At 34.4% G+C, this 24,603-nt stretch overlaps 1 protein-coding gene across 5 annotated transcripts in view; it reads right to left on the bottom strand.

Moving 5' to 3' along the window:
• The window catches only part of DENND1B (DENN domain containing 1B), a 268,689-nt gene that overhangs the window by 133,066 nt on the left and 111,020 nt on the right, over positions 1-24,603 (bottom strand). For all 5 annotated transcript variants that reach the window (XM_019821935.3, XM_019821934.3, XM_045048956.1 and 2 more), the window contains exons 5-6: positions 24,393-24,512; positions 7,310-7,379 (exon numbers count right to left, since the gene is read on the bottom strand). In XM_019821935.3, the coding sequence (XP_019677494.2) occupies positions 7,310-7,379; positions 24,393-24,512 (190 nt within the window). The remainder of the gene's footprint in view (positions 1-7,309; positions 7,380-24,392; positions 24,513-24,603) is intronic.

Here is a 24,603-nt window from a genome sequence, read left to right on the forward strand (position 1 = left end):
TCACTGAAGGTGAGATCATGACCTGAACTGAAATCAAAAGTCAGAGATTTGAGCCACCCAGGTGCCCATGGAGATTCTACTCTTAAAGAACTTGTACACAGATTCATCTGCTTCAGGACCAAGCATAAAAGTAGCAGTATAAAGAGCACCTAGACATACATGAAGGAGATTCATTTGCTAATCTTAAAGCATCTGCCAGAGGGGGAGGAGCGTATTCAAACTCTCTGCTGGGATGGAGGTGCTGGTGGGTGTCATTTTTGCATTCTCCCTCTATCTTTCTCGTGCTGGTGGGCACCTCCTGCCCTTCCCCATCCTTGCAGCCCCACCAGAGCCAGTGGGAAAGCACAGCCTACATAGAGGATGCCCCTTGAGCACCTGGCCAGGAAGAATTGTGTTTCTGGGCACCATAGGTCTGAAACCATAGAAGAGATGGTTCTTGGCAGGCTACCACCCCCAGGGCACTGTATAGACAGCAGAAGGAAACACACTCCCAGTCTTCCTATCTACTTATCCCGGCGCTTCAACTGAGAGCACACTTCAGGATTACCACACATCTACAGGCTATGGGACTCTCAGTGAACATAGACCAGGGGACATCATCTTTGCAATCTCCCTTGGACTTGCTGCAGCTCACTGATACCACACAGAAAGGAGTCCACACACTTGTGTGAAACACTTTTTGCCACCTGTCGCCAAGGGTACACCACCAGACTGACGGCCCTGGAGACAAGCAGGCTTTCTGACTGTTGTCCCTCAAAATTATATATTTACATACCTTTAAAGCTGCTGCCTGAGGGTCTAGCTTCCAACCAGCCTGAAACTAGGAGCTATTAGATCTCTCCCTCTTGAATATTCAGAGAATGTGGCACTATCTCAACAACTAGGACCTATCAATACTACATCAGGCTGCTTAGACAATCACAAAGGTTCTAGAGACAACCAAGAGCTAGAGCAAGGTTAAATGATAAGGTTCATCTACACAAGGTCACTCTTTCTAGCCTGAGAGAGATAGCTGTTAAACCTAATGCTATATGATAGAAACCAACATAGAAAGCTGAACAAAATGAGGAGAAAAGAATATACTCCAAATGAAAGAACAAGATAAAACATCAGAAAGAAACTGACAAGAAACGGCAATGAGTAATTTACCTGATAAAGACTTCAAAGTAATGGTCATAAAGACGCTCACTGAAATTGGGAGAAGAATGGATGAACACAGCAAGAACTTTAACAAGATGGAAACAAGAAAGTGTCAAATAGAAATCACAGATACAATAACTGAACTGAAAAATGCCCTGGTGGGGTTCAACAGCAGATGAAATCAGTGATCTAGAAGACAGGGCAGTAGAACTCACCTAAACAAATCAGCAAAAAGAAAAACTAATTTTAAAAAGTAAAGATAGCTGTACATTACAAGACCAGGACTTACAAGACCTGTGGACAATATCAAGCAGAATAACATCCACATTATAGGAGTTCCAGAAAGACAAAAGGGGGCAGAAAACTTATTTGAAAAAATATAGCTGAAAATGTCCCTAACCTGCAAAAGAAAACAGATATCCAGATCCAGGAAGCCCAGAGACTTCCAAACAAGATGAACCTAAAGAGATATAAACATAATTAAAACATCAAGAGTTAGAGATTCTTAAAAGCAGCAAGAGAAAAACAACTTGTTGCAAAGGAACCCCCACAAGGCTATTAGCAGATTTCTCAGCAGAAACTCTGCAGGCCAAAGGGGATGGCATGATACATTCAAAGTGCTGGGGAAAAGCAAAAACAAAAACAAAAACTTGCAACAAAAATACTTTACCTTGCAAGTTTATCATTCAGAATTGAAGGAAAGATAAAGAGCTTTCCACACAAACAAAAGCTAAAGGAATTCATCAGCACTCAACGGCCCTATAAGAAATGTTGAAGAGATTTCTTTAAGTTGAATAGAAAGGGTAATAATTATTAAGAAAAAATATGAATAAAAATCTGATTGGTAAATTAAATACACAGTAAAAGTAGTAGTTAAATACTTCTAAAGCTAGTATGAAGGTTAAAAGGCAAAAGTAGTAGAAATAACTATAACTGCAATAATTAGTTATGGGATATACAAAATAAAAAGATTTAAACTTGATATGAAAAATCTAAAACATATTTTTATGGGGAGAGGGTAAAAATGCATTCAAACTTAAGTTGTTGTCAACTTAGACTATTATGTATATAAGCTGTTATATGTAAGCCTCATGGTAACTGCAAAGCAAAACCCTATAGTAGATTCACAAAAGAAAATGAGAAAGGAATCAAAGCATGCAGCTATATAAATCCATCAAACCAAAAAGGAAGAAAGCAAGAGAAGATAGAAAAAGAAAAGAACCATAAGAGAGCCATAAAATAATTAAATAAAATGGCAACAAGTTCATATATAATTAAATGTAAATGGACTAAATTATCCACTCAAGAGATATAAAGTGGCTAAATAATTTAAAAAACAAACTAGCCCGTCTATGTGATGCCTACAAGAGACTCACATCATATGTAAGAACATACACAGACTGGACTAGAAGTGAAGGAATAGAAAAAGATATGTCATGCAAAGGAAACCAAGAGAAAGTGTGGTAGCTATACTTATGTCAAACAAAATAGACTCTTAAACAAAGAATCTAATAAAAGATAAAGATGGGCATTATGCAGTGACAAAGGGGTCAATCCAGCAAGAAGATATAACATTTGTAAAGGGAGAAATTGATAGCAATACAATAATAGCAGGAGATGTTAATACTCCAGTTACCTCAAAGAATAGATCATCCAAGCAGGATGGTGGACTATATATGTATGTATATATATATGTATATATAAAGAACATTCCATCCCAACACAGCAGAATATACATTCTTTTCAAATGTACATGAAACAATCTCCAGGATACATCGTATGTTAAGCTATAAAACAAGTCTCAATAAATTCAAGAAAATGGAAATTGTATCGAACATATTTTCCAACCACAATTGTAAGAAGCTAGATATCAATTATAAGAAGAAAACTGGAAAAATCACAAATATGTGGAGATTAAACAACATGCTACTGAACAACTAATGGCTCAACAAAGATATCAAAAAAAGAATAAAAAAATACCTTAAGACAAATGAAAATACAACACACCAAAATTTATAGGATACAGCAAAATAGTTCTAAAATTTATAGTGATGTAGGCCTACTTCAAGAAACATGAAAAACATCAAGTACAAAATCTAAAAAAAAAAAAAAAAAAAAAAAAAAAAAAAAAAAACAAACCTAAAAAAAAACTAGAACAAATGAAGACCCGGTTTAGTAAAAGGAAGGAAATAATAAAGATCAGAGCACAAATAAATGAAATAGGGGCTAAAATGGCAAAGGAAAAGATCAAAGAATTGATTCTTTAAAAATAGAAACAAATTTGACAAACCTTTAGCTAGACTCACAAGGAAAAAAAGAGAGTTCTCAAATAAAATCAGATATCAAAGAAGATAAAACTGATAACAAAGAAATATACAAATGATTACAAGAGACTACTATAAATAATTATATGCCAACAAATTTTACAACTTAGAAGAGATGGATAAATTCCTAGAAAGTTACAATCTTCCAAGACTGAATCATGAAGAAATAGAAAATCTGAATAGACTGATTACTAGTAAGCAGACTGAATCAGTAATCAAAAAATTCTCAACGAACATAAGTCCAAGACCAGATGGTTGCACTTGTGAATTCCACGAAACATTCAAAGAGGATTTAATATCAATCCTCCTCAAACTCTTCCAAGTAACTGAAAAGGAGGGAATGCTCCCAAACTCGTTTTATGAGATCAACATTACCCTGATGCTAAAACCAGTCAAAAACAACACAAAAAAGAAAATTACAAGGCAATATCCTTGATAAACAGAGATGCAAAAATCTTCAACGAAACATAAGCAAGTAAAATTCAACAGTACATTAAAGGGACTATCCACCATAATCAAGTGGGATTTATTCTATGGATACAAGGATGATTTAACATCTGCAAATCAAGCAATGTGATAGACCACATTAACAAAATGAAGGATAAAAATCATGTGATCATCTCAACAGATAGACAAAAGCCATTTGACAAAATTCAACACCCATTTGTGACAAAAACTTTCAACAAAAGGGGTACAGACACAATGTACCTCAATATAATGGAGGCCATATATGACAAACCCACATGTAACATAATACTCAACAGTGAAAAGCTGAAAGCTTTTCCTTCAAGATCAGGAACAAACAGGAATGCCCAATTTCACCAGTTTTATTCAACTAAGTATTCAAAGTCCTAGCTAGAGCAACAAGGCAGAAAAAAGAAATAAAAGACATCTAATCTGGAAAAAGTAAAACTGTCACTACTTATAGGTGACATGATTTGATATATACATACATACATAAAAAACGCTAAAGATGCCACCACAAAAGCTCTTAGAAGTGATAAACAAGTTCAGTAAAGTTGCAGGATACAAAATCAATATACAAAAATCTGTTGTGTTTCTATACTAACAATTAACTATCAGAAAGAGAAATCGGGAAACAATCCCATATACAATTGCATCAAAAGAATAAAATACCTAGGAATAAATTTAATCAAGGAGGTGTAAGATCTATACATTAAAAACTATAAAGCACTGATGAAAGAAACTGAAAAGGACACAAATGAATAGTCTGGTCTTGTGGATTGAAAGAACACTATTAAAATGTCCATTTTACCCCCAAGCAATCTAAAGAGTCAATATAATCTCTATCCAAATTCTAATGGCATTTTTCACAGAATTAGACAAACAATCCTAAAATTTGTATGGAACACAAAGATCCCAAATAGCCAAAGGAATCTTGAGAAAAAACAACGCAGCTAAAGGCATCATGCCCCCAGATTTCAAACTATATTACCAAGATATAGTAATCAAAACAGTATGCTACTGGCCAAAAACTAGACACAAAAATCAGGGGAACACAATAGAGAGCCCACACATACATAGTCAACTAATTTATGACAAAGAAGGCAAGAATATGATAAAGGACAATCTCTTCAATAGATGGTGTTGGCAAAAGTGGACAGTCATATGCAAAAGAATGAAACTAGACCACTATCTTATACCATACACAAAAATTCACAATTCGTTAAAGACTTGAATGTAAGAGCAGAAACTATAAAACTCCTAGAAGAAAACAAACACGGTAAGCTCTTTGACATTGGTTTTGATGATATTTTTTCAGATCTGACTCCAAAGTCAGTGGCAATGAAAGAAGGAAGGAAGGAAGGAAGGAAGGAAGGAAGGAAGGAAGGAAGGAAGGAAGGAAGGAAGGAAGGAAGGAAGAAAATAAATGAGACTACATCAAACTTAGAAGCACAGTGAAGGAAACCGTCAACAAAATAAAAAGGCAATATACTGATAGAAGATATTTGCAAATCATGTATCCAATAAAGATTTATATCCAGAATATATAAAGAACTCATACAACTCAATAACAAAAAAAATAAGCAATGATTTTAAAAATGGGCAGAAGATCTGAATAGACATTTTTCCAAAGAATAGATACACATGGCCAACAGGTACATGAAAAGATGCTCAACATCACTAATCATCAGGGAAATGCAAATAAAAGGCACAATGAGTTATCACCTCACACCTGTCATAACAGTTATTGCAAAAAGCACAAGAAATAACAAGCATAGGTAAGGATGTGGAGAAAAGGGAACGCTCGTGCACTACTGATAGAAATGTAAACTGGTGCAACCACTATGGAAAACAGTTTGGAGGTTCCTCAAAAAATTAAAAATAGAACTGTGATCCAGCAACTCCATCTCTGGGTATTTATCTGAAGAACACAAGAACACTAATTTGAAAAGATATATGCACTCCTATGTCCATTGCTGTATTATTTACAATAGCCAAGATATGGAAACAACTTAAGTGTCCATCAGTGGATAAATGGATAAAGAGGCACACACACACACACACACACACACACACACACACACACACGCACACACTCTCACACAATGGAATACTATTCAGCCATAAAAAAGAACAAAATCTCTCCATTTGTGACAACATAAATGGACTTTGAGGGCACTTATGCTATGTGAAATTAATCTGACAGTGAAAGACAGATACCATATGATTTGACATATTCAGAATCTAAGAAACAAAGCAAAGAGACAAAAAAATAAAACTCATAGATACAGAGAACAAATTCAATTGATGGTTGCTAGAGGGGAAAGTGTTGGTGGGATGGGTGAAATGGGTGAAGAGAATAATAGATACAAACTCCCACTTACAAAATAAATAAGTCAAGGGCATATAATGTATAGCATGGTAATCATAATCAATAATATTGAACTGCAAATCTGAAAGATGCTAATAAAGTACATCTTAAAGTTCGCATCACGGACACACACACACACACAAACACACACACACACACACATCTATAACTCAGTGTGGTAACAGATGGCACTTAGAGTTATTGTGATGCTATTTCACAATGTACATAAATGTAAACTCAATATACACCTGAAATAAAAGGTTGTGTGTAAATGATATTCCAATAAAACAAAAACAAAACAGAAAATAGCAAGTGTTGGGAGAATGTAGGAAAATTAGAACCTTGTGCATTGCTGGTGGGAATGTAAAATGGTAACACCATGTGAAAAGTGTTTTCACGGTCCTTCAAAAATTACACACAGGATAACCATATTATTCAGCCATTCTACTTCTGGGTATATATTCAAAGGAACTGAATACAGCAACTCACACAGATATTTGTGTACTCATGTTCCTAAGAGCACTGTTCACAAGAGCCAGAAGGTGGAAGCAACCCAAGTGTTCATCTCCAGATGAACAGATCAACAAAATGTGGTGTGTACATATAATGAAATATTATTCAGCCACAAAAAGGCAAGAAATTCTGACACATGCTACAATATGGATGAACCTAGAAAACATGCTGAGTCCAGTAAGCCAGTCACAGAAGAAAAAATACTGTATGATTCTACTTGCATGAGGTACACAGTCAAATTCATGCAGACAGAAAATACAATGATTGCTGCCAGGGACTCAGGGGCAGAGAAAGAAAGTTATTGTTCAATGGGGCAGAGTTTCAGTTTGGGAAGACAGAAAAGTTCTAGAGATGATGATGCTGATGGCTGCACAGAATAATGTGAATGTGCTTAATGACACAGAACTGTACACTTAAAGATGGCTAAAATGGTAAACTTTATGTTATGTATATTTAACCACATTAAAAAAAAAAAGTAAGGAAAAACATAGCTTACCAGTTCCTTAGCCAAGTAATCTGCCAGAGTATTTAGAAGCTTGTAATATACTTCAAACCATGGCAGGTAACTGTAATAAAAAAAAAAAAACTTTAAAAATGTATATGGATGTATCATCTAGAATCAAGAAAAGAGAGATGACAAACATTAAATCTGCATTATTTCAAACAGCTTAGTCCTGGTGGGCAGAAAAAAACTATACGCATGTTCTCCTTACTGGTAGCAGCAAAATTCTACCTGTTATCTATTACTAGTCTGTATAAAATAATAACCGAAAGTACTATTATAAAAGTTATTCATTACACACTTCTATTTTAACTCTGCAGTAAAATTATTTAATCCTATAGCATGGTATGCATGGTATGAGTGTGTCAAAAGTACTCATAGGATGAAACTTAACCACTGTAATAAAACATAATGCAAAATAAAACTAATTTTCAAAAGCCTTCAAAACAAACAATCATTTCTTAATGATTACTGAAGTCAATACATAATACAATAGGATTATGTACTTAATTAATTACTTTGAAACTGATGTTCAATTAGGATGGTAAATTTCAAAATAACAGCAATACAAATAACAAGAAGCCTATTTTAAAAATTGTAAAACAAGCTTTTAGTTATTACAACCAATCCCTCAGAATACAAGCAATTATCAGGGAATACTATGAAAAATTATATGCCAACAAACTGGACAACCTGGAAGAAATGGACAAATTCTTAAACACCCACACTTTGACTTTTGGAAGTCAAAACTCAAACAGGAGGAAATAGAAAGCTTGAACAGACCAATAACCAGCGAAGAAATTGAATCAGTTATCAAAAATCTCCCAACTAACAAGAGTCCAGGACCAGATGGCTTCCCTGGGGAATTCTACCAGACATTTAAAGCAGAGATAATACCTATCCTTCTCAAGCTATTCCAAAAAATAGAAAGGGAGGGAAACTTCCAGACTCATTCTATGAAGCCAGTATTACTTTGATTCCTAAACCAGACAGACACCCAGTAAAAAAAAAGGAGAACTACAGGCCAATATCCCTGATGTATATGGATGCAAAAATTCTCAATAAGATACTAGCAAATCGAATTCAACAGCTTATAAACAGAAGTATTCACCATGATCAAGTGGGATTCATTCCTGGGATGCAGAGCTGGTTCAACATTCGCAAATCAATCAACGTGATACATCACATTAATAAAAGAAAAGATAAGAATCATATGATCCTGTCAATTGATGCAGAAAAAGCATTTGACAAAATTCAGAATCCTTTCTTAATAAAAACCCTTGAGAAAGTCGGGATAGAAGGAACATACTTAAACATCATAAAAGGCGTTTATGAAAAGCCCACAGCTAATATCATCCTCAATGGGGAAAAACTGAGAGCTTTCCCCCTGAGATCAGGAACATGACAGGGATGTCCACTTTCACTGCTGCTGTTTAACATAGTGTGGGAAGTGCTAGCATCAGCAATCAGACAACAAAAGGAAATCAAAGGCATCAAAACTGGCAAAGATGAAGTCAAGCTTTCACTTTTTGCAGATGACATGATATTATACATGGAAAATCCGACAGACTCCACCAAAAGTCTGCTAGAACTGATACATGAATTCAGCAAAGTAGCAGGATACAAAATCAATGTACAGAAATCAGTTGCATTCTTATACACTAATAATGAAGCAACAGAAAGACAAATAAAGAAACTGATCCCATTCACAACTGCACCAAGAACCATAAAATACCTAGGAATAAATCTAACCAAAGATGTGCAAGATCTGTATGCTGAAAACTATAGAAAGCTTATGAAGGGAACTGAAGAAGATATAAAGAAATGGAAAAACATTCCAGGCTCATGGATTGGAAGAATAAATATTGTTAAAAGGTCAATACTACCCAAAGCTATCTACACATTCAATGCAATCCCAATCAAAATTGCACCAGCATTCTTCTCAAAGCTAGAACAAGCAATCCTAAAATTCATATGGAACCACAAAAGGCCCCTGATAGCCAAAGTAATTTTGAAGAAGAAGACGAAAGCAGGAGGCATCACAATCCCAGACTTTAGCCTCTACTACAAAGCTGTAATCATCAAGACAGCATGGTATTGGCACAAAAACAGACACATAGACCAATGGAATAGAATAGAAACCCCAGAACTAGACCCACAAACGTATGGCCAACTCATCTTTGACAAAGCGGGAAAGAATATTCAATGGAAAAAAGACAGTCTCTTTAACAAACGGTGCTGGGAGAACTGGACAGCACCATGCAGAAGAATGAAACTAGACCACTTTCTCACACCATTCACAAAAATAAACTCAAAATGGATAAAGGACCTGAATGTGAGACAGGAAACCATCAAAACCTTAGAGGAGAAAGCAGGAAAAGACCTCTCTGACCTAAGTCACAGCAATTTCTTACTCGACACATCCCCAAAGGCAAGGGAATTAAAAGCAAAAACGAACTATTGGGATTTCATGAAGATAAAAACTTCTGCACAGCAAAGGAAACAATCAATAAAACTAAAAGGCAACCAACGGAATGGGAAAAGATATTTGCAAATGGCATATTGGACAAAGGGCTAGTATCCAAAATGTATAAAGAGCTCACCAAACTCCATACCCAAAAAACAAATAATCCAGTGAAGAAATGGGCAGAAAACATGAATAGACACTTCTCTAAAGAAGACATCCGGATGGCCAACAGGCCCATGAAAAGATGTGCTCAACGTCGCTCCTCATCAGGGAAATACAAATCAAAACCACGCTCAGATATCACCTCACGCCAGTCAGAGTGGCCAAAATGAACAAATCAGGAGACTATAGATGCTGGAGAGGATGTGGAGAAACGGGAACCCTGTTGCACTGTTGGTGGGAATGCAAACTGGTGCAGCCACTCTGGAAAACAGTGTGGAGGTTCCTCAAAAAATTAAAAATAGACCTACCCTATGACCCAGCAGTAGCACTGATAGGCATTTACCCAAGGGATACAGGAGTACTGATGCATAGGGGCACTTGTACCCCAATGTTTATAGCAGCACTCTCAACAATAGCCAAATTGCGGAAAGAGCCTAAATGTCCATCAACTGATGAATGGATAAAGAAATTGTGGTTTATATACACAATGGAGTACTACGTGGCAATGAGAAAGAATGAAATATGGCCCTTTGTAGCAAGGTGGATGGAACTAGAGAGTGTGATGCTAAGTGAAATAAGCCATACAGAGAAAGACAGATACCATATGTTTTCACTCTTATGTGGATCCTGAGAAACTTAACAGAAACCCATGGGGGAGGGGAAGGAAAAAAAAAAAGAGGTTAGAGTGGAAGAGAGCCAAAGCATAAGAGACTCTTAAAAACTGAGAACAAACTGAGGGTTGATGGGGGGTGGGAGGGAGGGGAGGGTAGGTGATGGGTATTGAAGAGGGCATCTTTTGGGATAAGCACTGGGTGTTGTATGAAAACCAATTTGACAATAAATTTCATATATTAAAAAAATAAAAAAATAAAAAATAAAAAACAAAATTTAACTTAAAAAAAAGCTTTTAGATACCCAAAACACATATAATCTAAAATTCATTTTAATTCATTTTACTAGATACAACTATAATTAATTTTTATGAAAGCAAAATATACTAAGTCCAAAATTCAGTTGTGCACAAAAAAGTCTGCACTTATTAACAAATTAAGACACTAGTAGATATAAAATCTATTCAAAGCTCTATTTATTAAAATGTATGCTTTTCACATAGAAGAATAGTAAACCACAAAACACCAGTACAGTTAAGTATCATTTAACAAATATTTTTTTTCAAAGAATTACTACAATAGACTACTTTCTAAGATAAACAGTGTGATGCTCTTACTACATAATTGTATCCTGACAAGAGTTGTGTGTGTGTGTGTGTGTGTGTGTGTATACATTCACACACACACACACACACACACACACACACACTATATTATATAAAACAAATTTAAAATTTAAAAATCAATGAACAAGGCTTAGAAAAACAACTTTCTATCTGTATTTTTCATATAATGTCTGATTCATTAATGGCTATGAAAGATGCTTTTTCATTCAAGAGTAACCTAAAGTCATAACAGAAGAACAGTTAAAATAGTATCTTTATTCAGCAGAATTGTTATAGAGTTCTTTAAAATAATGATTGTAAATACTACCATAATATAAAATATGCCTATATTTTAAAATATCTACCAACTTATAGTTAAATCTAGCACATTGAATAAATACACTTATCTCTGTGCCCTTTGGAAATGGCACTAAAATGATGAGTAAATGAGTAAAAAGGGTATAAATTAATGAGGATAAGAGAAATGGAGAAAAAAGTAACAGACAGCAATACAGGTGAATGGTTTTGTGAAGACAAAAAGGAAATGAAGAATGATAACTGACTTAGCAAAAGAAAGAACACCAAAATCTAGGTGCCAACAGAAGGGAAAATGACCAGTAGCTAGTATATTTGCACACTTCCCCCCATCCCAGGATCCTGAAACACTGATCCAGGAATCTTTCAAAGAAAAAAACAAAAACAAAAACAAAAAAACCTCAGAGGTCCTATTTTCTTGGAATGAAACCCACCACTGCATGGACAAAGTTTTCTAATGCAGTTTAGTGCCTCTATCTTAAATATAAATTAACAGTCTGATCACCAGACATTTGAGGAAATACAGACATCAATACAAACATAAAAGGAATTCTAAGTAAACACAGACAATACAAACAACAGATGAGAACTCTAAAAAGTCATCACTAATATTCTTAGGAGCTGAAGAAAGAACAGAATGCTCTTAGAATGAAATCTAAAAAAGAAGTGAAGAAAATTTTTTAAAAAACAGAAAAAACTCTTAGATGTTCAAAATATGAAATCTGAAATACTTAAAATCAACAGAAAGGTTAGAAAGTAAATCAAGAATATCTCTTAGCAACTAGAATGAAGAGATAATAGGAGAGTAAACATTAAAATATCAGGGCACCAATCATGTACCTGACTCAATCATGTAGTTGACTAACAGTAGTTCCAAAAAGAAAGAAAAAAGGGAAAACAGCAATAAAAATTTCTTTTTTAAAAGTTAACTGGAAAAACTCCTAGATATGAGTGTTCAGAATGAGAGAGCCACTGAGCGAACTGTAAAATCAATGAGCCAAACCAGAATATCACAGTGAAAAATTCCACAACAGGGGACAGAAAGCACCTAAGAATTTCCAAAAAGACAAAACACGTAACATACAAAGGAATTAAATTCAAAATGCCACTGAGCCTCTCAAACAGGCAATTCCAGAAAGTAAGAAGATAATGCCTTCAAAATGCAAGGCAGCTTTCTTCAGAAATGGCGGGGACATCATGGAGTCCTCCCCACCCCACCCCATGTGCTTGCATTCCCAGGGACTTTCTCTCCTGGGATCTGGAATTTACTTTGACACAGGTCAGAGAGCCAATGAGGAGGGAGCAGGTGGCAAGGCCCAGGGTCTGTGCCACCTGGCGGGGGGGGGGGGGGGGCTGTCTATCTCCCTGACTATAGTTCTCTGCCCAGAGAAACTACCAATAACAGGTGGGGATAGACTGATAACATTTTCAGTCATGCTCCGACTCAGAAATTTACCTCCTTTGCACTATTTTTGGGAGACTACCAAAGGATGGCTTTAACAAACTGAGACAGTGAGCAAAAAAAAGGAACACCAGGATATAGGAGACAAAAAATCTAATCCCACTAAGAACAGTTAAATAGAAGAATAAACTACAAAGGCCTAAAGAACAACCAGTCTACAGCCTTCGGGAAACCTGAAAATAAGAAGTTAGTACAGGTATTCTCAACTTTCTTATTTAAATTATTCAACTCTTTAACTCTAGTGCTCAGATGGCCATTCTACTGTATCTCTCACAAAAGAAGAAAGAACGAAAAATATTACTAACACTATTTTTAAATTATCAACTCAATACCATGCAAATTACCACATCATGTTTTCTACACTCTTTATAACTCAAATGAAATAATTTTCATGGAGAATGTCCTTCCACAGCTCCTTGGATACAAGTGCCATTTCTTTCATTTGCAAGCATTTCATATTCATATTTCAACTTTTAATGGCCTGAAGAAAGTGTCACCTCAGGAAAATTTCAATATGTCATGTAGTTCAGATCTGTATGTTCACATAAGATGAGACCTAATCTATTCAAGGAGCATGCTGTTCTGTTTCTATCTTGCTCTCAAGAATTTTTAGATAAAGCAAAATTTATTGATTTTAGATGGTTGCATGTCTACCTGTTAATCCTTATATTGTCATTTCCACCTTACTTAAATAATGTGAAACCATTTTAACCCGAATTCTTCTTTCTTGGTCCATTATAAAAATAAAAATTATAATAAATATATCATAAGTTATTACAAATTAAGATAATCTTTTTCTAGACAAAATACATTAACGCTCTTTTCATCTTGCATGCTTTTCTTTTTTTTTTTTAAGTTTTTATTTTAATTCCAGTTAGTTAACATAGAGCATTCTATTAGTTTCAGGTATACAATATAGTTAAGTCACCAGTTCATACATCACCCTGTGCTCATCACAAGTGCACTCCTTAATCCCCATCACTTATTCAACCCATCAACACCCCACCCTCCCCTCTCATAATATCAGATTGTTCTCCATAATTTGCTTTGTCTCTGTCTGTCTCTATAATTCCACATATAAGTGAAATCATGTGGTTTTAGTCTTTCTCTGACTCATTTCACTTAGCATTATATACTCTCTAGCTCCTTCCATGCCATTGTAAATGGCAAGATTTCATCCCTCTTTATGGCTGAATAACATTCCATTATACACATATTTATATTACATCTTCTTTATTTGTTAGTCAATTAATGGACACTTGAACTGCTTCCATATCTTGGCTATTGTAAGTAATGCTGCTATAAACACGGATTCATATATCCCTTTGAATTAGTAGTGTTCTTGTATTCTTTGGGTAAATACCCAGTAGTGCAACTGCTGGATCATAAGGTAGTTTTATTTTTAACTTTTTGAGGAATCCCCATACTGTTTTCCCACGAACAGTGCAAATATGCTTTTCAATGTTCTGGATTTCTCATCTTTACATTATTAGTTTTCATTGGCTATCTTCCTCTTTCAATTTTCTTTCAAATTGTGGAGATGAACTAAAACCCTACTTTTCATTAGAAGCTAATTTATATAACTTATCTGTAAGATTATTTGACTGTTTTTGAAAATAAAACAAATTGAATTAAATAACTGATTAACATTTAGGTTACTTCTCAAGACTTATCAGTTTTATTTGTGTTAGGTATTTTGGTATCTATATAATTACTGCTATTTTTTATGATCTCCAAGAATACTAACTCTTACTGAATTTCATCCTGGTACCAAGCTATGTTTGTTCTTGATACATGATACGCTGGATTTTGTTCTCACGTTCAGTGTCTTAATTATCAAATTCAACACTCAACTTAATTATGTTTACAGCACTGCTAGACATAGTGATGTTTTATAACTACCTCTAATATGATTTCATCTGTAAATCAGGCTAACACTATTTTTTAAAAAAAACACTGCAACAAAATTTACATTTGGGATATTCTCATAGTCATGTGTAAGGGTCCATCATGCTATGTTATTTCTGTTTGGGTAACATGACTTATTAGTTCTATGCCCATCTAGAGAATACAGAGCAGAATCTAAGAATGAGACTCTCTATGTCAAAATAATTGGAAGAACAGGGAATAAAACTTCTTAAGCACTAACTATATGTATGTAAACATGCTACATACTTTGTATGTGTTATCTCCTTTAATTATTAAAATAATGCCATAGTGTATAATTGACGAAACTAAATTAAAGCAAATTATCCAGGGTCACAAAGTTACCAAATGGCAAGACCAGGATTAGAGCACTGATCAATCTGACAGCAATACTTGCTCAGGGGTCCACGGTAGATAGCCCATCACCCAATGCAGGCATGGAGTTTGATAATATCCAACCTTTGAATAAACAAGTCCAATGAGCAGACATTTTCAGGTAGCTAAATAAACCATGACAAAATATATTTCAGTTTAAACCTAAATCAGTCTATTAATAATTTCTATCTGCTTAAGCAGATTCTATCTTCCAAAATTTGTTTATCTAACTACTGTTCAGAGCCTTTTAAATTACATTTTGTTCATATAGACAAATATCTCAGCAGATAAAGATCTGTTCAATTCTTTCATCTAGCATATTGGCAATTCCTTCCAATTATAAATTTTAAAAATTTTGAAAATTTTGAAAGGACATGGCCTACAACATGGAACAACATCCCTCTCAAAGTAATATAAATCTACTTACCAACAATCTAAGTACGATGTTTTAACCAATAGGAGGACTTATAACTTCAATCTCTATTGTGTAGTCAATATCTTTTTCTGTATATAATTTGTTCATAGGAGATAGAGAAACAGACTTGAATTTCTACAGCACTTCCTGATACACCAGTGTTGCCATCTAAAGCAGGGTGATTAGTTACACATAACATGCACTTGTGAACTGTACTGATTCTTGGTGATAATAGCTCCTTCTTAAAGACTAAATATCATTCACATTTTAATAAAAACATCACACATCAAAGTGGAGCTATTCTACAACCAGTCATGCTCCTAGAAACATCAGGGAAGCTTGGGCATTTTCTGTTGCTAATAAACAATAGCATCTAGAGTAGAGGGCACAGACTGGCGACCTGCAGACTAACCATCTCCAGCCCAATGGGCATATTTTGTGTGATCAACCCACCCTTCGTGTTTAAATAAGTTGCCACCTTCTAAACCTGAGATAATTCACTTAAAAATCTGGACTTCTTGCTCCTCTTAGAAATCAAAAGAACTGGCAATACCAGGCACGCATTTTTCACTCTGTAACAAGTACCTAGAGCTGTGTAATGACTCCAGTCTTTGGATGTGGTGTGTGCTATTTGGATCACCACACTAATCCCGACTTCTAATTGTCAGACACTTAACCTGTGTATCTCATTTGAATCCCGTTCCTGGTCCCTGTAGGTAACTGAATTCACAATCCTTGTTATGAAGCAACCACTCAACAGGAAGTCCTGCTCATTCTTTCAATATGACAAAGAAAATGCTCTGGAGTACACAAAGTCATCAGTAATTCAAGTATTTTAACAGGATTCCATTGCAAACTTTAGAGACAAAATGTGTATAGTAAAAATAACACATCTATTATAAAAGTTACAAACTTATAAAACATTGTAAATTATATAAGCTTAAGATGCTGGGTAAGAAATGTTATTCTCAAGTTTTTTACTTTTGTGGCTTTTAAGATAATTTTCAAACAATACATGTTGAAAGCCATTTCTAACTAATATACAAGCCCTTAAACTGATGAATTGTAAGTTAAAATATTTTTTCACTAAGTTTTATAGTCCCAAAGACAGTCAAAATCTGCTTACAACCAACCACAAAAATCCTAGAAAGCTAAAAAAATGTACTCAACATACTATAACGACAATATTTTACTTGAGTCTTATAAAACCAAAAATGTAATTTCTCTAACAAAGAGTAACTGTGACTCTCATAGTCTTGCAAAGATATATAAATGTAAAATAAATACATTTAGACCAATTATTTGCTTAAAAGGCAAGAGATTCTTCAAGTTTAGTCATGAGATTTTCTTATTTATTTTTTGTGAAGACATAAGGCAAAACACAGTAAGTATAAAGTCATGAATCCATTTTGTGGCAGTAAGAAGACTTCCCCCACACTTGTGCTTCCACTATAGAGCTGATAAAACTTTTACATCCAAAAGTCAAAGGTTAAATAAAGGAAAGGAAATGTTTTTTGTCAAATAGTCAGGTAACCACTAACAGTCTAAGTGATCAGCAGGAACCTAACTTAGAGTAATCAAATAAAACTAAGGAAACTGCCTTTCCGTAGAAAAACGTCTCATGTCTAGAGGCTGTTTTTCTGTCTGGAAAATTGACACAAAATGTGTAAAATTGAAACATTCTGCTGCTCAGGGATTTGCCCAGAGGAAGAGTGTGAAAGCTTCAAGTTTGGTATGAGTTAAAGTGCAGGGGGAGGCACAGGAGGGGACTACAAAGGCCCTAAACACTAAACATCAATCTGTCTTCCTTATTAGGGCATTTCATTTTGAACCCTTGGCAACACTTTTATCGTTCTAAAATTATGTTAATCAAATTAGGGGGAGAAAAAGTTATTTCTTGCATTGTTGTTAGCATGTGAAAGCAATTCTGAATACAAACAACGGCAAGATTTAAATTAGTAATATCTCAGAACATTTTGGAAATCTTGTTAAGCTAGGATAGATATGCCATAGAAAGAGCTGAAGTATACAACCATGGCTGAAAATTCAAAAGTAAACATCAACTTTTATACTTGATTTTACTTCATATTAAAAATCTTAACCACCTTTAAGTGTATTTCATCCTCATTATGACTATCTTTAAGGACCTAAAATATTTTCAACTGTTAAACATCAACAAACTCAAGAGACATTTATATTTTTCTTTTAAAATCTAGATCGTTAAAATACAACCACTAGAAGGCAATACAAATGAAAAGATTTTTTTGTGAATATATATTTAATCACAATAAAGAAAATTTGAAGTGTTTAGCAGAATATTACAAAGACAACAGGAAAAATATTAATTTCTATCTAAGGATATTAAATCATTTAATATTGAGAATAACCCCTAAATAATAAAACCAGTATTATCTCACAGAGGAATACCTAAGCATGGTGTATGTTTCAATATAAATGGCTGATTTTGCACAACAGGTTCACGGACAAGGTATGAAAAGTTTTCATATTTGAAAGTCATAATATATTCCAGGTAAAGATACATGTAACTAAAAATTTAAAGAACTATAATCAGAAAGGAAATCATCTTTGTGTTAAATCTCAACTTTTAAGGAAAGAAAAAACTGTCGATTGAGCATGTGCAAACCTCTTAGCACTTACAGGGGATACTGTGAAAGCCACTGCAACTTTCCCAATTTATAAACTGCTGTACTTGCATGCATTAATTTTAAAAATGTTGACTAAAGACTAAGTTCATTATTTAGTTTGCTATCTGACAGGAAGATTTGTAAATGTATTTTAACAAGTCTTAACAGAAATGAGGCAAGAATGAAATACAAAAATTTAAGTAAGTGTTGCACATACAAGTGCCTTTATTTTCTTTTTTACACTTCTCTGGATCTTCCTCATTTTCCCTAGTAAAAGACATTATTTTTGTTATCAGAAAAACATGGTTAAAGACATATATGTCTGTCTCTTGCTTATGCAAGTATTTTGTCATATTTCTAAAATTTTAGCCCTATTAAAGGCTAAACTCTAAGAAGCCTTAGAACTAAGGCGGGATTCTAAGAAAACTAGGACACTCCCACAAAACAGAATCAAACATTACTCCCAAGTTAAAACTCAGAATACCAGCATAGGTGATTCTCTCATACAACCCTGCAAGCACCACGTTCCATAATTTAAAACAAAACAACAACAACAACAACAACAACAAAAACCCACACATACAAAAAAACCTGGTCTTCAGATGAATAGGCCTGATCGCCCTAATCCTGTGAATAGTTTATTAGATAACTCTACCTTCCTTCCCCACTCACCTCAGAAAATTACTAAATTCTAAGTCTTGGTTTCATATTGAAACAAACAAACATTCTTCTACATCTTAAGGATACAACGAAATTAAATGAGCAGTGTTGGAAGGGAAACAAACAATAGGAAATGAATTATAGACATAGCAGCATTTCTCCAACCACCTTGTAACTGAAATTATAGAAAAACACTAATCTCAGGTTCCGTGATGGGGATGGGAAAGTCATTTCACAAGCCATATTTTTTTCTCTTCCAAAGGTCATTCTTTCACACACTGTGACTCCAAATTTCAAAGGCAAGGGCACAGAATGAAACGACCCTTTCCATTCTTAATTGTGCTATACCACAATGATCAAGTGACTCCCTCTGAAGGGCCTTTAATAAAACACACTACTAAAATAATCTCTTATCTTGCAAAGAGACTACATATTTTAACTGACAAAAGATGATCTGGTTAAATTCCTACTGATTTTCATATGCTATTTATAGTTCTAATATCTAGATTTTAGAACAAGGAAAAGCTGGTTAAAATGCCTCATTCATCACACAAAAAAAAATGGATAAATGCTGAAATGGGTAAAGTAAAACAAAATTAGAGATCTATCCTTCTAAGTCTTTTTTATAAATATATACAATGATATGTTAATATATGCTCTTTCTCATTGTTAACTACTTCTTAAAATACATGAATTTATATACACATATAAATTGTTCTTTAATAATATAAGAATGTACCATGAAAGAAACTTTTCATTTCACAATATATCATAAACATTTCTCTGAGTCAGAATCTGTATGTATATATAATTTTCCCTAATAGATAAATAATATTCCATCCTGTCATTTATACATTAATTTAATTATTCAACAAATAACTATTAAGAATTCACTATGTGCCAGGCACTACTGTAGGCACTGGGAGAGTAACACATCAGTGAAAAACACAGAGAACATTCTAGCAGGTAAGGGGGGGTTGGTTACCAGGGGAGACTGGGGAATGTACCATAACATACTTAATCGACTCCTACTGAGGGATATTTATGTCCCATTTTTTTGCTTATAAACCATGCTGTAGTAACTTTGCTCACACTTTACTGATGACTACGGGCAATATTCCTGAGATTTAAAATTGTGGACCTATAATTAAGTTAAGGAGCATGAGATTTTACAAATCTGATAGGTATTATTAAATTGAGGTTATGTCATTTTATAGTCCCATAAACAGTACATGACATGTCTGTTTCCCCTCATGTTGTTTTTTTTATTCCACTTCTGTCAATCTTAATGTGCTCAGTTCTTTCACCTTCAGTAAGGCCGAGCATCATTCATAGGTGTATATGCTATTTAAATTTCCTGTGTGAATATGTTATTCAGATACTTTACTTATTCTTTTGGGGGGGGGGGTGGTAAAGTCATATAAGGTTTTTTTTTTAATTTTTTTTTAAATTTTTTAAAATTTACATCCCTAGTTAGCATATAGTGAACAATGATTTCAGGAGTAGATTCCTTAATGCCCCTTACCCATTTAGCCCATCCCCCCTCCCACAACCCCTCCAGCAACCCTCAGTTTGTTCTCCATAGTTATGAGTCTCTTCTGTCTTGTCCCCTCCCTGTTTATATTATTTTTGTTTCCCTTCCCTTCATCTGTTTATATTATTTTTGTTTCCCTTCCCTTCATCTGTTTTGTCTCTTAAAGTCCTCATATGAGTGAAGTCATATGATTTTTGTCTTTCTCTGACTGACTAATTTCACTTAGCACAATGCCCTCCAGTTCCATCCATGTAGTTGCAAACGACAAGATTTCATTCTTTTTGATCGCCGAGTAATACTCCATTGTATGTATTATATGTGTATATATACACATATACATATATACCACATCTTTCTCCATTCATCCATCAATGAACATTTGGGCTCTTTCCATACTTTGGCTCTTGTTGATAGTGCTGCTATAAACATGAGGGTGCATGTGTCCCTTTGAACAGCACACCTGTATCCCTTGGATAAATGCCTAGTAGTGCAATTGCTGGGACGGAGGGTAGTTCTATTTCTAGTTTTTTGAGGATTTACTTATTCTTCTATTGGGCTCTGTGTCATTAACTTGTAGGTATTTATTACGTATCATGGCTATTAACTCTGTTACAGTGATTGTAAATATATTCTTATCACTTCATTATTGTTTTTTGGTTTGGGTTTTTTTTTTTTTTTTTTTTAAGTAGGCTTCACACTCAGTGCAGAGCCCAAAGCAGGGCTTGAACTCATGACCCTGAAATCAAGACCTGAGCTGAGATCAAGAGTCAGATGCTGAAACAACTGAGCCACCCAGGTGCCACTCATTATTGGTATTTTTAATTCCCTTATTATTGTTGTCATCTAACAAAAGCTTCCATCATCATACAAAGATGCCAATCTTTTTGGCCTCAAGATTCAATAGTAGGGATGGATATAAAAGCACGCATAACTACAGTAATTTTTAAAAACCAACAATATTTTCTTCTAGTACATTTAAAGTTTTATCCTTCCTTTCAATAATTATAAAGTTAAATCTAAACTGGGGGGAGACCTGCTCTAATTCATAGGCAAACCAGGACCCAGAACACCATTATTCTCCTTACTATAGCATTTAAGAGATTTGTTAAAATTATTTTCACAGACTTACATTAATTACTATTAAGCTATTTTAATAGCTTAAAATAGGTATTTACCTATAACAATTTTTAATGTTTATTTATTTTTGAGAGAGAAAGAGAGACAGAGACAGAGCACAAGTGGGGAAGGGGTCAAGAGAGAAGGAGACACAGAATCTGAAGTAGCTCCAGGCTCTGAGCTGTCAGCACAGAGCTCGATGCAGGGCTGGAACCCATGAGCCATGAGATCATGACCTGAGCTAAAGTTGGACACTCAACCAACTGAGCCACCCAGGCGCCCAAACAACTTTCTGAATACGCTGCTGAATTCCACTAAGTTTTAATTCTCTTTCACAATTAAAAGTAAATAGCTCTCTAATTTACTGGCTATTCTCTAATCTGGCTATTCTCAACAGAGCACATTGCCTTTCAGGACAAAGATTCTGTTATGCCATTAAAATCTTGAGATGGCAGTCTTTTTTAAATTTCCTAGGAAAAACTAAGCTGGAGAATAGAAACTTGTCAATTAAAGACTCTCCCCTATTTTTTTTTCATAAAGCTTTGATACCTATTTCTTATCTACCAGAAAGCACTGTCACATGACAAAAATAAATGAACAGATACAGATGAAAAAGGAATATTTTTTAAACATAAAATAACCCAGTAATGCAGATTGTGAAAGTTTTTCTTTATTGGCATATATGATTTTACTCTTTCATTAAATGTATGTAATATAACTTTATTTTCTGCGGGTCAAACTATTCCTAATCCAAAAAGTACTACAACACTCAGATGTTCTTCTACATATACAAGTTTGACAACAATAACTCGATTACTGTAACTTTTTTGGAATCTGTTTTCTCCAAATTAATGACCCCTGGTTTGGAGACATGAACACTATACCAGTCATTCACGAATTTAACAAATAGCTATAGTCCTTTTTTGTGTAAATATTCTGAAGCAATATTGGCTTTCTTAAACTTAAGCAGAAATTTCCAAGAATGTTTATTCTATAAGCACATTTGTAGGGACTATCCTGAATATTTAAGAACGGTTTGCTAATTATGAATAGGTTCAGTGTATTCAAAATATTTTAACAGTTCAACATGAAGACAAAGGTTCATAATCTTTAATTATCAATATCAGGAACTCATTTCAGAGGCAATGAGGTAAGTTGTAAAAATGCAGGTTCAAATATTACAGAAAAATGATGTCTGTAATTTACTCTCAAGTGGGTCAGCAAAAACAACCATAAGAGAAAGAGAGAGAAAAAGAATTTGCTTGTGGGTGTATGTGTACTGAGAGGGACGTAGAGGAAGGAGAGAGAGAAGCATGTTAACAATTGTGAATCTGGTTGATGTATATACAAGAGTTCACTGTAGTATTCTTGAAACTCTTCTGTAAATTTGACATTTTAACGAAAAATCTTAAGATTGACAGAGAAAAATTAGAAGGACATATCAGCTTTTGGTCTTCCTCTGAGGACACACCTGTCTTGGACAGAGTAGATAAGGTTATACCCCCCTTTTGAAACTTCAGCATGAAACACAAGGATAAAAGGAGCTTTCCCAACCCATTTTGCACACTGTCACCCCCACTCTCAATGCACAACCAACCAGCTTTAAATTGTAAGAATCACAACCTATAGTTTGAAGCATAATACTCGTCCAGATAAAACATAATTACTTGCAAAACAGTTAAGCATTTACTTTCAAATAAAGATTGAAGAAAATTCTCCAACTCTAACAAATGTTCTGAGTAAATTTAGAACCTAAAGCACAAAGAATGCTATGAATGTAGCTAAACAGCAAACGAACATCAAATTTACACCAAAGCTTTCTTTGCAATATTTTACTATTAAATGTTATTTCTTTTCCTACAAGCATTTCTATAGAATCTACCTTGACCAATATCCATATTATAACCACAGTATAGAATCTTATTTTTGTGGAATACATCTGGATTTCAGATTCATCAAGACATACTAAAGGGAAGCTAATTTTTAGGTCCCTTCCTTGTCAACAGCCAGCATCTCAGAACCCTAGGTCTACAAAAAGGAGACACATTCTTAACTACATATTGAGGCAAGCAGATGATGTAAGCGACTGAAGCAGGACAGGCAGGACTGGTGACAAACTAGCAAACTCATGGCACAACCACAAACCTGCTGCTTAGTTCCAGCTTATTGCTGCTACTGGGAAGTGCAAGACCAGAATTAGCAGTCATTCCCATTTGGCAAAAGAAATCAGAAACTTGAATTTTAGGCAAAATTTTACTACAATGTATAAAGTTAGAAACATCTTCAAAATGTTTAAAACATCACAGGACCAATAAAACATCTCTGAACATTTCTGGCCCAGAATCACCAGTTTATAACCGTTGCCCTAAAGCAGTAACTTAACTTTCAAAAATACAAGTTCTGGATCAGTGGTAGAAAAGAGCATGCATTACTGTCATTGACTTTTTTTTGCATCTTATTTGACAGATGACATATATATTATTTGAACTCACATCTAAATATTTAATTTTCCAAAACACCAACCCACAAAAACGAATCATAAAAGAGTCAATTCTTCCAAGAAAAATTTTACTGTTACTGGTAAATCTTTAAGCCTAATTGATACTATATATAGAAAATAAAATTATTTTTCAACTTACTTAGATCTAGAGAAAACATATAAGCAAAAAATATTATACACATTATTTTTAAGCATCCTAAGCACAACAAAGTACCAAAGAAAGGCACAGTTAATGATTAATACATCCAGTTTTGTTTTGGTTTGGTTTTACTACAAATACTCACCTAAGAATGCACAAGCAAATTTTGCCTCCTGATGTGAGTCTGCAGAATCCAAATCTCTGTTTACTTTCAATGTCTGTCAGTACAAAGGTAAAGTGCTGTCCAACTTGATTCTGGGATACTCTAAAACACAGCAATATTATAAAACTTTAACGCGTCTTTTGCGTGAGAATTTTCTTAAAGAAAAACAAAACAAGAATATATGTACATGAGG

Source organism: Felis catus, chromosome F1, assembly GCF_018350175.1.
Source record: "Felis catus isolate Fca126 chromosome F1, F.catus_Fca126_mat1.0, whole genome shotgun sequence".
Lineage (NCBI taxonomy): Eukaryota > Metazoa > Chordata > Mammalia > Carnivora > Felidae > Felis > Felis catus.